This window comes from Nicotiana attenuata, unplaced genomic scaffold, assembly GCF_001879085.1.
Source record: "Nicotiana attenuata strain UT unplaced genomic scaffold, NIATTr2, whole genome shotgun sequence".
Taxonomy (NCBI): Eukaryota; Viridiplantae; Streptophyta; class Magnoliopsida; order Solanales; family Solanaceae; genus Nicotiana; species Nicotiana attenuata.
In genome coordinates, this window is record NW_017673487.1 from 88,145 (window position 1) to 107,405 (window position 19,261).

A 19,261-nucleotide genomic window follows, 5' to 3' on the forward strand; every position below is an offset into this window, starting at 1 on the left:
CTATATCCAGCCCCATAGAAACATGTACAGAACCAGTTTTAGAGATGTTGCATGCAACAGCTGATGAGCAGATACCTTTTTGGAAGAGAATTTCAGTATACTTGCACACCAAGCAGCACTGGGCAATTGTGACAATCAGTTGGATTATGTAATTACAGAATCATCAACCCACATATCCTTATTGTTCAATGATGATGTATCAGATGAAATTGATACTACATCACTTACAGTGAGGAGAGGAGTAAAGATTAATTTGCATCCAACACCGCCTTAGATAACCAAGTAAATAAAAGCAAACACATCGAACAAAATAAATGAATTTAAATTAAACCATCCTTTTCTTTTGAACAGATTAAGAAAGTCATAGTCAACAGACCGAATCAAACACCATAGATTCCAATAACAGTTTCCTCATCTCTTCTGAATCCCTGAAAGTAGTAGCTTGGCTTTAATCATCAGGAAAGAGAGCAGATGTAATAATCAGTTCTGCTCCTCATTGTCCCCATTTTGCTCTGCTTCTGCAGCCATTAACTCATCAAACTTCTCTGTCTTTCCGAGCACTATTTCAATCTGCACCAAACGAAGATGATAAATAAAACAAAAACCTTAGTTTGATCACAAGAGGATACCACAGAACAGACAAGGATTTAGTATGACATCGCTTTGGAGAGTATAAAGTAGAAGAACATGAAAGCCGTAAAAGCAGCATAACATACAATGTAATCCTGGCCAGATTTTATTTATCCATTCCTGAGTTGCCAAAGGAAATTATTTATTTTATTCCATAGCACTTAAAAATAGGACACAATTTCAAGGAGCAAAACCACCAAAAGCAAAGAACAAAAACAAAAAACAAAAAACAAAAAACAATTAAAAGGGAATGCACATCAACAGGCATGGGTGTAAGACTAACTTTCAATCAGGTCTAAGCTGACCAATTCGGAACAACACATGCAGAGTTTTTTGGGGAGAATCACTCATCGTGGGGCCTCTCTTGTGAGGTCAAATTATGATCAACAACTCAAATGTGACTCGACAAACACTTTGGCGAGCAAGGATGTAAACCATCACCTATCCTACCATCCTATTCTACAGCTTTTGCAAAATTCTGCACAATCCTGACTCAAAAGAGAGCAGAATGAAAGCACACACGTCTGTTGAATGCTTACTTTAAGCAAGGTCTATGCTATAACTCTTCAGGAAACAATCTTGATGCCCAAGCTAGTACTTAGCTAGAACCTCCAAAGAAGGAGGTCGATTACTTCAAAACCACCAAAAATGAAGCAGACAATGCATCAATTTTTTTTATGGGTATTCGTTATGCTTTTGGATTTTTACCTTTGCTTTTGGTATCGGTCTGGCTCCTGGTTCATCCCTCATGTCAATAGTGAGTGTCCTGATCTCTGCAGCAAGTGTACCCTCAAAGTTAGATGGCAAGAAAGATTATAAAAGGGACAAGAATGAAGCAGGAGAAGCCTCACTCTTCTCAACAGCAAATCCATTGTTCTTGAGAATTTCAGCAACGGTAACCACTGTTGAAATAGCTGCATGCATGTGGGAAAGATTGTTAATCCTTTGGAGAACTATACGGCAAGCCAATTCAACTATCAATGAGTTCTCAATATAATGCAAAAGGATGAGTCCACATAAAATATGAAAAGAACATCAAATTGAACTCTGCCACCACTCTGTATTTCTGCTTTATTAATAAGGTTTACCAGCAAGCACAAGAGCCGCTTCAAACATATTCTCGAACATGTTCTGCTTTTCCGCGAAAAGATCCTTGGGAAGCCACAGGAATAAGGTTTATGATCAATCAGAATTTATCCGGATACACTCAACTAACTTTCTAAATTTAAAAACAGAATGCTTTTTATGCCAGATGCTGGTTCAAAATTGTCTCACCAGCATATCACATCCCTGCTAAAGTGTGCAACACTGTGTATTATAATCTTGTTGTACACATAGAGGGTGACAATACGAAACCGAGTCCTCCTTGAAATGGCAAAACAGCATCACACAACGCCAGAATTGGAATTCACCAATCATAAAAGAAAATTCAATTGGGAAAACTAGCTGCAGAAAGTGAGAACGCCTCCCTAACCCAAGTATGAACTCATTTGTTTATGTTTGATTTTGGTGTATTATTGATGTGGAAAAAACAGCATAATACAATTCATGCAGCAGAAGACCCATATCACATCAATTATATGCACGAGGAAAACCACAACCAGTACTCAAAATTGAGGGCCTAGAAGATTTACCCATCCCAAGAGCAGAGAGTTCCACTTCATTGTACTGCTGCATGTACCTCTGCAAGCAAAATATCAAATATCTCAGAATACTAGCTCAGATCAATAGCAACAATGGTGGTACTGGTGTAAGACTAGGAAACTAGATATTGATATTCATAGAAAACCTTTTTCAATATTGTCTAATGCACATCATGAGCCCACTTGCATAAAAAAGCCTCAAACTATATTATAAGTCATGTGCGAACCCTCTAGTTGACACTGTATGCGCGATATTTTCAAATATACCTGTGAGGTACCTTTAGATAAGTAATATACCTATGAAGTACCTCAAGCGTAAGTCAGAAGTATCTATGCAGACCTTATGCGTATTCAATTCTCTTCCATTGCAATCGCTCTTGATTTTGTGAAGTCCTGGACCATTACAGCAGACAACTAGTACTTGAAGAACTACTTTCTTTACTTATTTTTTATTGTAGTAATTTCTTTACTTATGCTTCTCAAACAAAAAGGTTATTCATTTTTTCCCTCTGTAATACAGACGTAGCAATTTTTTTTCAACCATCCGAATCATCAACGAAATTAGTTTTATTTCAATTAAACCCAGGAAAATAGACCTTAGCCCACATAAATAATCAGACACATCAAATTAACAAAGACCCGTGTATTGTGCATTAATTTAAACTGATAATATTCTGCAAGTCTTCCAGTCCCACTATGAGCAATGTCATTTCTGACAGGATATAACTAATCCTTTCCATTCTCTCACAGATAAGAAATCTTTCAGATTTATAAAGGGACAAAGAAAGAAAGAGAGAGAAGCAAACAATATGCCCATTTGAGATCAGACTACTGTGGAAGCAGTATGCAAAGTTCAAGTCTTTTGTTTTACTCCTATCACGTAGCTCGTCAACAAACAACTCAACAACCTTAAGCAAATCTAGTTTCACATTGTGAATAACCCAAACAAGTGCATTATATCATAGATCAACCAGCATAATAAGCTCTTTAAACCCAAACCATGTAACAATTAAGATGGAAGGAATAACTTCTGAAGCTAAGATTTTTGTCAGTAGAGCTGTCTTCAAAGCAACATCTTTTCAGTAACAAAAGAATGCTCCATAACCAATTTCCAGCCAGACAAGTATCATAATTTTAAAACTAACCGAGTACATCGTAATAACAAATATGTGCAGACAATTTCCAACAGCTCACACCCACAAACACACACCTAGAAGAGGGTAAAGAGTTTTTACTCTATCACATTACTTTCATGTCAATTACATTGCATGGCTTTTGTAACATGGAAAAACAAGTAAATACATTTTTTTACACTATAACCAACCCAAGGAACTGTCTATAGTAAGAGCCTAATTGCTAAAAGACAGTATCAGTGTAAAAATAATTAACCTGCTACAACACGTCAAAATACAGTAATAGTGTTAAAATCGTTATATTTTTCAAAGTATACAATTTTAATACATATATGGGGAGAAAAAAGAGAGAACCTTGGAGAGGTTAACATAGAAAAAGAGGGATTTTTTGGTGTTAGAGACTTGGATCCTGTTCTTCTTTTGGGTTTCAGTTACACTTATGTTCTTCACTCCCTCTGTGATTCCTTCCATTGTTTTGCTGATTTCTTCTTCTTCTTCCGGAAAACCCTAATTTTCCCAGCCTCCTTTCTCTGTTCACTTTCCCTTTTGGAGAGGTTCCGTACAAATTGGGAAAATTATAACAACAGATAAACCCTCGGGTCATGCCCGGGTTCAAGCCAGGTGGTTTAAAAGGGTCGGCGCCTTAAATGATGACGTTTTATCTCTTTGGGGCTTTTCCTTCAAATGTATTATGTACCCCATTTTCTTTCGAGAATTATTCTTTATACCTCTTTAACCACCACCACAACAACAACACAGTAAAATATCACAAGTGGAGTCTAGGAAGGGTAGTGTCGCAAACTTTACCCTATTCCACAGGAATAGAAAAGTTATTTCCGATAGACCCCTGCTTAGGAAAACGAAAAGAGACAATAGATTAGTAACAACAATAGAAGCCAGGAAAATACTATCAGCATCATAAGAGCCAGAAAATAGATGAAAGCGTTCGAGTCACCAAAGAAGCAATAGCTCCAACAAAGGGGATTAGAGGAAAATCAAAGGGGAAGTGGAATAAGAAAAAACAAAAAAATGGCACAATACTATGAAAAACGAAAAAATAGTGTGAACACAACATTAATCACTAGTAGTGTAAGACAAAACGCTATTAGACTAGCCTCACACCCGGAATGAAGTAGGAAAATGCTCAACTACCTCCTAACCTTCAACCCTAATGCTCGAGCTCCACACCTTCCTATCAAGGGCCATGTCCTCGGAAATCTGAAGCCATGCCCGAACCATCTAAGCCTCGCTTTCCGCATATTGTCATCCATGGGAGCCACGATCACCTTCTCCCAAATATCTTCATTCCTAATATTATCTAACCTAGTGTGCCCAAACATCCATCTCAACATCCTCATTTATGCAACTTTTATATTTTGGATATGTGAATTTTTGACTGGCCAATACTCTACCCCATACAACATAGTCAGTCTAACCACTACTCTATAGAACTTACCTTCAAGTTTTGGTGGCACATTCTACATAGGACTTCAGATACTAACCTCCATTTCATCCACCCCACCTCTATACGGTCGGTGACATTCTTGTCGATCTCCTCATCCTCTGGATAACTGACCCAAACTACTTGAAACTTCCTCTCTTGGGGATGATTTCTGAGTCAAGCCTCACGTCCATTTCCGCTTCCCTCGTCAGGTCCCTTATTCTTCTTAGTCATAGTCAACTTGAAACCTTTAGACTCAAAGGTATGTCTCTAAACCCCGAGCCTCTTGTTAATGCCGCCTTGCGTATCATCAATCAGAACTATACTATACTTATACCACTTCGCAATGGAGAATTAGTTATTATGGAAAAATGGTATTTTTATTACGTGAAGCAAATCTTTTATAAGTACTGTTTAGGTGACAAAAATTCGAAATAGTCAAGTGATTAAGTTTTAACAGTTAAATATTTAAAGCCAAAAAATATTTTTCAAAACTACTACATAAGTGGATTTGGACATGCGTATTTTGTTACGTTGAATACTGTATTCGATAGAAAGAATTAAAATAAGATAGAAGTAGCATTAAATATTTTCAATTTCATCCATTTTGACTTTGTCACAATCTGCTTATTCTTCTTCAAGGGTGACTTTTACTTTAATTTGTGTGGATTTTTCTTATACGTAGAGAAATAGCTACCACTACATTTTTTCTTCCAATTGTTTAGCGAGTGGGTCGATTTTGTTAACTTAGGGTAACTTTTCTCACACTTTTATTGTAAGACTTCATTTTTTGTATAAACCTGTTGTTCCTAAAGAATGACTCGACTTAATTAGAGCAAAACACTTTGAAATTCTTTAAAAAGATTATCTTAAAATGGAGCAAGTGGAATACAAGTCATAATACGAAGAAACTATATATGGTTGGGCGATGGTTGATTGAGAGGATTGTTTGTGGTTCCCACACCGGCAGTAGAAGAGTAAGGTCAAACATTTAGGAGGAAATAAAAAGGGATTATAGAAGACTAATCAAACCACGCAGCCATGCAGTGAGCCCAAAGCGAACTATTCTTTCGCCTTTTACTAAAGAATACCGTGTGCGCATTGCAATTAGTGGCATACTCCAATTTTTTGGGGGGGGGGGGTGCTCTCTTTTTGAGTGCCCCAACAAATCTAGTTCAAAGTTCTTTTTAATTGGAAAAAAATGTAATTATTTTTGGTTTTTGAACATCTCAAAGGAGTTATGCATGGATTATGCTTTATATTTTTCTAAAGAAGGTTTCTGCTGTTTTGTCTACTTTTGTAAAATCACAGATCTTTTCCCGTAACAAACATGGCAAATATGTATTAGAGACTATACCTTGAAGGAAATTAGTCACAGGTGACCTTTGCTTGAGCAATTTGCCCAAAAATAAAATCAACCATACCATAAGAAAAAACAGAAGTCACTCTATTTCTCTTCACAACTCTCTATCTCCCCAGAAACTCTCTCTCTATTTTGTATTAATAACCTTTCTCTTCACCATGGAATCTCCACCGATTAAACCACCACTCCTACCGGAACCACCACCATGGAATCTCCACCGATTAAACCACCACTCCTACCGGAACCACCGGATAAACACATCCAAATGGAGATAGAGTTACCTCAACACTCCTACAAGGAAATGCTCCTGGATAAACAAGTGAGCAACCAAACCAACTACTACGACTTGGACAACCAACCAAGTCCAGAACTGGATAAAGAGAAACACATTGAAGGCTCAATTCCCCTCTCACAAGAAGATAAAGACCGTCTTTATCTACCATGGAGATACTCGTAATCATCAAAGTATTCAAAAGGAAGATGCCACACCACTTGCTTCGATCTAAGCTAAATGACCTATGGAAGCCATCCGAACAGTTAATCTTGATTGACCTAGGGTGGGACTTCTACATAGTAAAATTTAGCTTAGAGGAAAGCATGGTGAAGGCTCTACACCTAGGACCTTGGTTTATCTTTGGAAGCTTCCTATCTGTACGGAAATGGGAACCAAAATTTGTTCCTTAAGAAGCCACCCTCACCTCTACTGCCATTTGGATCCGACTACCCCAACTACCAACAGAATTCTACGACAAGGATATACTAGAAAAAGTTGGGAGGAAGCTAGGCAAACTCCTCAAGATAGACTAATGTACATCCTCTACCCTAAGGGGGAGATATGCACGCATATATATCCAAGTGCCACTGGAAACCCCAGTTGAAACAACAGTAATCATAGGAGACCACAAACAGGCTGTGATCTATGAAGGTGAAGGAACCCTATGTACCATGTGTGGCAGGATAGGGCACATTATTCTTAAATGCAACTATAAGTCACGTACATCCACAACATCCAATGAACCACAGGAAGCTCACCAAAAGGAACCAGTCCCAGAGGAAAGTGAATGGAAGATTGTCACCTTCCCACGAAGACGTAGACAGGGACAAACAAAAGCAATAAACAACAACGAAGGTAAAGTGCATAAACCACAGCATGTTCCACAGACGGAAGAGATACAGGTAAACATGTTTGACGCCAATTCGGGTAAATTCTTACAAACTCAAACTTTTCATTATAATTCAAAAAAACCAATAAACAGTACACAAAAAATCAAAAGGAGGCCAATTGGCCCAAACAATCTCCCCACTGGTGCACAAGATACGCCCGAAAGCGGGAAGTACACAAGCCCAAGAGAGTAGCCCAATACGGGGGCCAAACGAAAAGTGGGGCCAACAACTGATGACCCCACTAGTTCAAATCATAAGCCCAGTTCTCAATGGGCACCACTGACAGCCGAACTCCCCACCCAAACACCCAAACCTATGCTTTCCCTACCAAATCTACTGCAACATCCTCTAATGGAGAAATCCCAACAGCCACAAATGACAATCGAGTGCCCTATCTGCTACCCCTTCCGTCTCCAGACGAAAAGACCACAACCGTCACCTCCATTACATCCCCAATTAATGAACACTCAACCCCCTAGTCCCAATGCTCAGCATCCCTTCCACTGTCCAAGATGTGACACAAAAGGGGATAATGATGGGAAGACAGCCCATAAACTTCACTCCCATCGTTACCCAAAGTAGCAAACCAAAAAAGCACAAAAATGGCAAAAGAATTGCCACTGACCACCATCTCCTCCCATCCCCTACCACCGACCACCAACCGGGCTCCTGGTTGGAGGTTGCCTTGCAGGGGCAAGGCCTTTCCTAAGATTTCACCCTGGACAATCGTAGGGTGGCACTGATAGTGCAAAATCCAGTCCACCTAGCTAGGGTGACGGTGGAAGCTTTGAACAAGGCCTTGAAGGCGTTTGGTCCTCTCCTATGGCAGTCGATGGCCAACAGCGACAGCCCCTCACCAATCACATACCCCCAAGCACTCAACAACCACATCCTACAGAGCTTCCAATCACTCCCTTTCTTCCTAGATCTGATGAAAGAAGACCCAGCGGCAGACCCGATCTTCGTTCCGATCGACCTACCAACCCACTAATCATCTTCTGCTCCGAAGAAAAAGAGCAACTCACCACCCCTCCGGCACATCCAGAAAGGAATCTCCAAAGCATTGGAGATACTCAAGAAGAAGAATACCCCAAAAGAGCCGGAACAAACTTACCCAGCACCAAGGACGGACTCGCTACTCCTCGACTCGGTAAGATCAATAGAATTTAGCACGGAAGCAAGCGAGATAGTAGTGGTTCTGTGCCCTAAATCAATGTCCAAGTGTGGAATGAGCCTAGTCTCAGCCCAAACACACGGCCCATCGAAACCACTGCTAAACCTAACCCCAATCTTGAGTTTGAAGAGGAAGTCTCCACCTCCCCAACTGCCAGGTCTGCCTGGACCAATGAGCCCTCGAGAGGGACCTCACCAACTACCCACAATGCCAATGATGAACTACATCATATGGAATATTAGGGGTGGAAACAGTGCCGAGTTCAAACGGCACTGTTTAGAGATGGTAAGAATGCACAAGCCTGCAATGCTAGTATTGCTTGAAACCAAAATGGCAGACCATCAGTCTTTGGCCCAACAACTAGAGTTTGATATGATCATCCAGTCTCCAGCAGTAGGCACATCTGGCGGAATTATGTTTATGTGGAAGGAGGAGCTCGTGGCTGTGGAAGAAGTGGCAACTACCCCCCAAGGCATCCACGCAATGGTGAAGGTAAGCCCCGACCACCCTCAATGGCTCTTTTCAGCTATCTACGCTAGTAACCTCCTAACAGAAAGAAAACTCCTTTGGGAACAATTAATCACAATTTCTAATAACATAAGAACAAACTGGTTCATAGGAAGAGACTTCAATGAAGTCTCAAAGGCCAGGGACAAGTTTGGGGGTAACCCTATAAACCTGAGCCGCAGCAACCTATTATGGAATTGCATAAACAAGTGTCATCTAATAGACCTAGGGTATAAAGGAAGCAAATACACTTGGACTAATAAAAGGTATACCAACAGAACCTCCCTGATCCAAGAAAGAATGCCAACGAAGGTTGGATAGAACAGTACCCTGAGGCTACTGTACTACACCTTCCTAGGACCCACTCAGACCACTGCCCTTTGCAAATCCAACTGGTAGGGCCTCCAAACAACAAACCATCAAGGCCCTTCAGATTTGAAACTATGTGGGCTAGCCACCCCTCTTTCCCCAACATCATCAATAAGGCCTTCTCTGACCAATCCACCCTCCTCCAATCCACAGAAAGTTTTAAGACACTGGTAACCAAATGGAACCAGGAAGTCTTTGGAAACATCTTCCATCAAAAGAAGAGACTCATGGCCAGAATCTTTGGTATTCAAAAGTCTCCTAGCTACCAATTCAGCAGCTACCTGCTAAACCTTGAAACAGACCTAAATGCTGAGCTGAACCACATCCTCAAGAATGAGGAAGACTTTTGGAAACTAAAGTCTAGGATCAACTAGCTGAATGAGGGTGATGCTAGCACTAGATTTTTTCACACCTCAACCCTTAATAGAAGAAGGAGAAACAGAATCCTATCCCTCAAAGAAGAGAATGGCAACTGGCTTCATGACCAAAAGGATATACAGCCAGCCATCGTAGGTTTCTTTACTGAGCTATACACAACTTCTCACACTCAAGACCCTTGGGCAACTACTAACCACTCCATCATGGAACCCACCCTGTCCCAAAGTCAAAGGTCTTTTATGGACAGACCCCTTCAAGTGAGTGAGATAAAAAAAGTTGTCTTCTCCAATAAATCATTCAAATCCCCAGGCCCAGATGGCCTCCATCCTTTTTCTATCAAAAATACTAGGATATTGTTGGGGACCCTGTCACAGAATTTTGCCAAAAATGATTCTCCACAAGCTCCATGGATAACACCATGAACCAAACCCTTTTGTGCCTTATACCAAAATGCCCACAAGCTTCAATGTTGAAAAACTTCAGACCCATTGGCTTGTGCAACACCATCTACAAATCAGTCACAAAAATCATTGTGAACAGGATAAAACCTATCCTACCTCACATCATTGGGCCAAGCCAAGCTAGCTTCCTGACTAACAGAAGGGCCTGTGAAATGCTATCATTGTCCAAGAGTATGTAAACCACTTCAGGAAAATGAAGGGTAAGAGTGATAACATGATTTTAAAAATAGACATAGAGAAGGCCTTCGATAGGCTGGAATGGTCTTTTATTAGAGACACTCTGGATGCCTTCAACTTCCCCAAGGGTTTATCTAAGCTCATCATGTCATGCATAAGTACTTCATCCTTCTCCATCCTTGTCAATGGGGGGAAAACTGAATCTTTCAACCCCTCAAGAGGCATTAGACAGGGAGACCTAGGGGTGTCAAATGGGCGGGTTGGGTCAATTTTGGGCGGGTCAAAATGGGTTGAGTCAATAATTGGGCGGGTCAAATGACCCGCCCAAAGTTACTTGGGCTAAGATGGGTTGGGTCAAGATGGGTTAAAATTGGGGTCATAACCCAACCCACCCAACTCTTATTAAACTTTAATTAATATGTGTTATTTTCTTATAAATTGTATAATTACTAAATAAGGCTTTTTTGCTTTTGTTATGGTCATATTTAAAATATTAAACAAAAAAATAAATTATTTCTAAGATATTTTGACAAACTTACTCATGGATCAATTTGGGCTAAAAATTAGCCCAACTTTAAATGGGTTGAGATGGGTTGGGTCAAGATGGGCTAAGTTCAATAAATGGGCGGGTCAATAACCAACCCAACCTTGGGCGGGTCATTTGGGCTTGGGCCAAATTTGACAGCCCTAAGGAGACCCTATGTCCCCCTATCTATTCATTCTATGCATGGAAAGACTTTCTAGATCCATTGACAAAGCAGTTCTGCAAAATCAATGGCACCCCATAAGCATAAGTAGGGCTGGACCAAAAATCTCACATCTATTCTTTGCAGATGACCTCACTCTCTTTGCCAAAGGAAACATCAGCAACTGCAATACCATTCTCTCTATATTGCACAACTTCAACAATCAATCAGGACAAAAAATAAATCTAACCAAATCTAGAGTCCTGTTTTCCTCAAACATCACCCAATATACCTCCCAACATCTCACCAATCTCCTATCCATCAAACACACAACCTCCTTTGGAAAATACCTAAGATTTCCCATTTTCCATAAAAAACAAGCAGCCTCAGACTTCCAATTCATCATTGACAATATGCAAACCAAGCTGGCTGGCTGGAAAATCAAATGCCTTAACATGGCTGGGAGAACAGTCCTGGCCAAAACCACCCTGAGCAGCATCCCAAGCCATGTAATGCAATATATCAACCTTCCTACCAAAGTCACCAATCAGATTGATAGAATTCAGAGAAATTTCCTTTGGGGCACCACCCCTGAAAGGAAAAAGCTTCATCTGATTAAGTGGGATGTAGTCACCAAGACCAAAGCTGAAGGAGGGTTAGGGCTTCAAAAAGCTAACATTAAAAACAAAGCTGCTCTCTCAAACCTGGCATGGAGAGCTTACAAAAACACCAATAGTCTTTGGGCTAGAGTTTGAATTCACAAACATTGCAACATGACTAGACCAACCCATGCTTTGAGACACCCAAAGAACCCTAAATCCCCAACTTGGAAGGGCTTACTAAAGGGTTGGGAGATCTATAGCAAAGCCAGCAGATGGGTAGTTAATAGGGGGAATAGGGTCAGCTTCTTAAATGACATTTGGATCCCTAACCAGCTAGCAATCAGGCAAATAATAGAAGGCCCCTTAACCCAAAATGACCTCCATTCAGGGTTGAAGCAATTCACAATATGGGCACTTGGGACACCTCAACATTGTCCATCACCATCCTCCCAAGCATCCTGAACCTCCTCAATTCTGTGTTCATTCCCAGTTCCACCAATAAGGAGGACAACCTAATATGGAACTTGACTGCTAATGGGCAGTTCTCCAATAGCTCTGCTTACTCCTTCATAAGCAGGAACACAACAGACCTCCCTCCTGGATAAGAAGCACTCTTCAAATGGATATGAAAGCTTCAAAAACCCAACAAAATCAAGTATTTTCTCTGGCTCCTAACCCATAGAAGGCTCCCAACTAGGAGCTTTCTCCATTCTATAGGAATCAACTGTCCCCCGGAATGCCACTACTGTGGCAATAATCAGGAAGACATCGACCACATTTTCTTTCAATGTCCCAATGCTGCCCATTTCTGGAATGATATCCTATCCAACTCAACTAGTTCCACCTTGTCCCAATCAGTCCTAAGTAGCCACCTGTGGCAATCATCTTGGCAAACTCTCAAAGCTGTGAAGTACAATAGTTGCCTCAGCTGGGATAACCTCATTCCCTTCTGCCTTTGGCACATTTGGCTGACAAGAAACAACAATATTTTTAATAACAAAAAAGAACACATCAATGCCAACAACACTATATCGAAGGCAACAGAGTACCATGTGCTTACTAATAATAACTCAACAATGGTAACACATCAGGTCATGCTAAAATGGATACCCCCACCCAGAGGCTCCTTTAAACTGAACACAGATGGAATAGCAAAGGGAAACCCAGGAATAGGAGGATCAGAGGGGGATTTTCAGAAACCATACCGGAGACTGGATACTGGGTTACATGAACAACATACCTCAAACAACAAACACAAGGGCAGAAATTCAGGCCCTTATCCGGGTTCTACAACTAGCAGAACTAAACAACCTAGTTTCGTTGGAAATAGACACTGATTCAGCAGAAATAATTAACATGTTAATAAATGGAAATCTGATTTTTGACCCTCTAATTTGTGAATGCAGATCAATCATCCAAAGGATGGGCAGAGTGGTGGTGAGGCACACCTTCCGGGAGCAGAACAGAGTAGCTGATGCGCTGGCAAAGGAAGCAGCTAAAGAAAGTTTTTTGAACAAGTCTTTGTCTCAAGCAGTTCCTCCGATGTTTGCCAACTAGATCTTTTGTGGGTTGTAACTTAAGTACTATTATGCAAAACATTGCATCAATGGGTGCCATAAGGTACCCCAGTAACGTCCCTATTGCAACCCCCCTGTTTAATTAATTAATATCATATCCCTTTTGACCAAAAAAAAAACTTACCATAAGAAAGAAGAAATTGACATTTTTCTTTGTGACTTCCAATCAAAGCTTTCATAATTTTACATTCCTTTGAAGAAATTTTATTAGTTTAAATTCTTGTGAAATTTGACATCTCATTTTAGAATATTTTAGTTATTACCTTATATTTCTGTAATTCGATTTCCACTAAGTTTTTTCTTCTCTTTTGCTTTGTCCTATATCTTTCCACCGCTGAAAAGATTTTTACAGTAAAAAAACTGTTAGTAAACTGTATTTGTAAACTAATTCTGGAAAAGATAGAATAACATATAAACAGAAAATATAAACGGAACAAAAGTTAATTCGAGCCCACTGAATTCACAGTGTTTCCTTAAGAAATTTAATCCCCTCCTAGTACCCAAGGTTATGGATTATTTCCTCCCAGGATAAAACGAATTACACACTGGTGTAGTGGTACTTCAAACTCCAGTGTTTCAACGAACACAAAGTTCGATAGCAAATCACACTTACTGTTGCTTTCTTTGAAGTTAAAACAATGCAGAAGAAGGATGAGAACTCAGAAAATCGTACGGAAAATCTGAGAGAATGGACTTGCATTTATAGCCAATGTTGGGCTGAAAACTGAAGAGGTGCAACTCTTCAGAATAGTTGTTTATGCAAAACGGCCATAGCATAAATGACATAACATAAATGGCTAATTTATGCAATAATAAGCCGGGAATTGAAGAGGGAGGTTAATTTTCAGTTACATATTTAATAACATTTCTATTAATCTTTACAATTAACAAATAAATTTGGTCCAAAAAATTAATCGATCAATCGATCATTTGATCAAATCCGAATCTGAAGCCGAAGCCGAAGCCGAGCGAGCGACGACGACGATGGCACGAGGCTTGCCTTCTTCTCAACTCTTTAAGAGCTAGAAGAAGAGCAATTGCTTATATACCAATTAAAAACCTCTTCCTCTTCCAATGTGGGACAATATCCCTTTGTGAAGGGGGAAAACTTAAAATTTCACTTAAAAATTTTATTTTCCCTCCATTTCCCATTCACCCTCTTTTAAGCCTATTTTTAATACTTAAAAACCCAACAATCTCCCATATGAATGGGGAGTGGCTATATCACGGAAGTATGCATGAAAAACTGTGTGATTCGCAAGCAAGGATTAGTTGCATCTGGATAAGTAGGTTCCCTTTGAACTTTCCGTAGTGAACTTATGTCGGATATACTCGGTCAATCGGTAGATTTGATATCTTTGAACCGTTAAACTTTGATGTATACCTAGACAACCATAAGTCACACAATCAACCCTTAACCGTCTTTGGTTCTCATTGTTGTGTTTGTTTCAACCATGAACACCGCCTAGTTTCATAAGTGCGTAGAGAACTGGCTGTTAGATCATGTTTTAATGATGCAAATAATATACATGTGCAGGAAATCAAGTTCAAGAAGTAAAGAAGACTGCTCGAATGGTTCATGATGTACAAGGGAAGAAATCAATCAACATGTGATCAGCAAATCTCGATTGGTCTCGTAAATCTGGGCGCAATCTAATCAACGAATCAATCAACAATAACAATAATTAGCTGAGCTGGAAAAAATCAAATAAGCCTTGGACAAAGGCACGAATCATGGGCAGAATCACGGAAGACTAAAGGATACGAGGAGATCTGGGAAGCGACCACATTTGGAAGATCCAACAATCAAGGAGAAATCAAGTGAAGCAACTGGTAAAGGAAAGCAATCAAGAGAAGCATCGGCTCATTCCTTATTCTTGGAAAGAATCAATTCTTTCCAAGGATCAAATCTCTTGGGTTGTCAAGCCTCTACCATCTATCAAAGTATTTATACACCCTTGTAAACCCTAGCTTAGACATACTTTGATCAAACCAAATCACTCTCTTTATTCTACTGCAAACAAACATTGTAGTTCACTAAGATCTGCCGTGTAACAAGTCAGGGATAGTAAGAGAGCACACAACCGGTGTGGCATTGTATCAAAAATGAGTGCTAGAGAAACTGAGCGATATACACCACATCTGTACTCGGAAGAAACTCATTTACTGAAGAGAACTCCCTTGCAATCCAAGGGGACTGGATTAGGATTCACATTGAATCCGAACCAGTATAAAAATTCCGGTGTTTTTAATTCCTGTAATTATTCTCTGCATTTTACTTTCTGTTACCATATCTGCTAATTATCATATTCAGCCGACTACTCAAGTTTTAAGTCAACTTATAAGTAATTAATTTGAAGTATTTACAATTCACCCCCCTCTTGTACTTTCACTGGCCTTACAAAATTCTCCTTGAAGTCATTTGACCAAATCCAAATCCAAATCCGAATTTGAATCCAAATCCGAATCCGAAGCCGAAGCCGAAGCCGAAGCCGAGCAAGCGACGACGACGACGACGACGGTGCGAGGCTTGCCTTCTTCTCAACTCTTTAAGAGCTAGAAGAAGAGCAATTGCTTATATACCAATTAAAAACCTCTTCCTCTTCCAATCTAGGACAATATCCCTTTGTCAAGGGGGGAAACTTAAATTTTACTTAAAATTTTTATTTTTCCTCCATTTCCCATTCACCCTATTTTAAGCCTATTTTAATGCTTAAAAACCCAACAATCTACCACATGAATGGGGAATGGCTATATCACGGAAATATGCATGAAAAACTGTGTGATTCGCAAGCAAGGATTAATTGCATCTGGATAAGTAGGTTTCCGTTTGAACTTTCCATAGTGAACTTATGTCGGATATACTGGTCAATCGGTAGATTTGATATCTTTGAACCGTTGAACTTTGATGTATACCTAGACAACCATACGTCACACAATCAACCCTTAACCGACTTTGGTTCTCATTGTTGTGTTCGTTTCAGCCATGAACACCTCCTAGTTTCATAAGTGGGTAGAGAACTGGCCTTATAAAATTCTCCTTGAAGCGGCTAACACTTCACACTTACATAGGTGATTCCTAAACGTGTCATCCCGTAGATACACTATTTGATATACCCCGTATCAAATTTAGAAATCATTAAAAAGCCTTAATGCTTTATCCTTGATACTGAACATTGTCTCATCACGAGAATGGACCAAAATTTTAGTTGACAATGTTGAACCGTCATTAATGACTTTTTTTGATCTCCTTGAACCTAGATCTTGGGATCTCCAGTTTTCTAGGTAGAGTAACCGCCACAATGACTTGTTCTCGGCCATAGTCCCATTCCCCTCGATGATTTCTCAATTACCTCTCTAGTTAGGCCTTTTGTAAGTGGATCCGACACATTATCACTTGACTTGACATAGTCAATCGTGATAATTCCTCTAGAGAGTAATTGCCTAACGGTTTTATGTCTTCGTCGTATATGACGAGATTTATCGTTATACATAACGCTCCCGGCCCTTCCAATTGCCGCTTGACTATCGCAATGTATGCATATTGGTGCCAACAATTTGGGCCAAAATGGAATGTCTTCCAAGAAATTCCGGAGCCATTCAGCTTCTTCACCGGCTTTATCTAAGGCTATGAATTCAGCCTCCATTGTAGAGCGGGCAATACAAGTTTGTTTGGACGACTTCCAAGATACCGCTCCTCCACCAATAGTGAATACATATCCACTTGTGGACTTAGAATCAGTTGAACCAGTGATCTAATTTGCATCACAGTATCCCTCTATTACCGCAGGATATTTACTGTAGTGCAAAGCAAAGCCCTAAGTATGTTCTAAATATCCCAAAACTCGTTTCATTGCCATCCAATGAGATTGACCTGGATTGCTCGTGTATCGACTCAATTTACTTATAGTACAAGCTATATCTAGTCGTGTACAGTTCATGATATACATTAAGCATCCCAACACACGAGCATAATCCAATTGTGATATGCTTTGGCCTTTGTTCTTTGCTAATGCAAAATTCACGTCAATTGGAGTCTTTACAACTTTAAACCCTAAGTGCTTGAACTTTTCAAGTACTGTCTTAATATAATGAGATTGTGACAATGCTAGACCTTGAGGAGTCTTATGGATTTTAATCCCCAGAATTAAATCAACAACTCCCAAGTTCTTCATATCAAACTTGCTAGTTAGCATACACTTAGTAGCATTTATGTTGGCAATGTCATTACTCATTATCAGCATATCGTCCATATATAAGCAAACAATGACTATGTGATTTGCAACATTTTTAATGTACACACATTTATCACATTCATTTATCTTAAAACCATTTGACCATTGTTTGGTCAAATTTCGTATGCCATTATTTGGGTGCTTGTTTTAGTCCGTAAAGGGACTTAACAAGTCTACATACCTTCTTTTCTTTACCTGGAACCACAAACCCTTCAGGTTGTTCCATGTATATTTCTTCCTCCAAATCTCCATTCAAGAAGGCCGTCTTAACGTCCATTTGATGAATTTCAAGACCATACACTGCCGCTAATGCTACTAACATCCGTATGGACGTACTTCTTGTAACTGGAGAGTATGTATCAAAGTAGTCAAGACCTTCTCGTTGTCTATACCCTTTAACTACAAGTCTTGCCTTAAATTTATCAATAGTGCCATCATCTTTTATTTTTCTCTTAAAAATCCATTTAGAACCCAAATGTTTATTTCCAGGAGGAAGATCAACCAATTCCCATGTATGGTTGTTCAATATGGATTCTATTTCACTATTGACTGCCTCTTTCCAAAACAATGATTCCGAAGAAGACATAACTTCTTTAAATGTTCGACGCTCATTTTCTAATAAGAAAGTCACAAAATATGGTCCAAATGAAGTAGACGTTCTTTGACGTTTACTACGTCTTGGATCCTCCTGATTAAATGTACTTTCTTTTGTTTCTTCCCGAGGTCGTTTAGATCCTTCACCAATCGACTCACATTCCTTTTTATAAGGATATATATTTTCAAAGAACTCAACATTATCTGATTCTATAACCGTATTATTATGAATGTCGGGATTTTCTGATTTATGAACCAGAAATCGATATGCTTTACTATTGGTCGCATATCCTATGAAAACACAATCAACGGTTTTTGGTCCTATTTTTACCCTTTTGTGTCTAGGAACTTGCACTTTTGCCAAACACCCCCACACTTTAAAATAATTCAAGTTGGGCTTCCTTCCTTTCCATTTTTCATATGGAATGGATTGTATTTTGCTATGAGGTACTCGATTAGTATCCGGTTAGCCGTGAGAAAGGCTTCCCCCACAAGTTCTGTGGCAAACCAGAACTTAACAACAATGCGTTCATTATCTCCTTTAATGAACGATTCTTTCTTTTCGCAATCTCATTGGATCGGGGCGTGTAAGGGGCCGTTATTTGATGAATAATTTCATATTCTAAACATATTTGTTCAAAAGGAGATTCATATTCACCACCCCTATCACTTCTTATCATTTTGATTTTCTTGTTAAGTTGCATTTCAACTTCATTTTTATATTGCTTGAATGCGTCTATTGCTTTATCTTTACTATTAAGTAAGTAAACATAGCAATATCGAGTACTATCGTCAATAAAAGTTATGAAATACTTCTTTCCACCGCGAGATGGTATTGACTTCATGTTGCAAATATCTGTGTGAATTAAGTCTAAAGGATCTGAATTCCTGTCAACTGACTTATAAGGATGTTTAACATACTTAGATTCCACACATATTTGACATTTTGATTTGTCACATTCAAACTTAGGCAATACTTCCAAGATAATCATTTTCCGCAAGGTTTTAAAATTGACATGACCCAAACATATATGCCATAATTCATTTGACTCAAGTAAGTAGACGAAGCTGAAATTTTATTATTATTCTCAACAACCATTACATTCAGCTTGAAAATTTGACTCAAT

The 19,261-nt window shown here is 39.4% G+C and overlaps 1 protein-coding gene across 1 annotated transcript; it reads right to left on the bottom strand.

Moving 5' to 3' along the window:
- Window positions 1-152: 152 nt before the first annotated feature.
- LOC109216510 (uncharacterized protein At2g34160-like) lies at window positions 153-4,028 on the bottom strand. Its single transcript, XM_019380674.1, has 5 exons — window positions 3,761-4,028; window positions 2,265-2,313; window positions 1,482-1,544; window positions 1,339-1,403; window positions 153-570 (listed from the first exon to the last, which is right to left on the bottom strand). Exons 1-5 carry the CDS (start codon window positions 3,875-3,877, stop codon window positions 481-483), a joined length of 384 nt encoding a protein of 127 aa, XP_019236219.1. The 5' UTR covers window positions 3,878-4,028; the 3' UTR covers window positions 153-480.
- Between the last annotated feature and the right edge of the window lie 15,233 nt (window positions 4,029-19,261).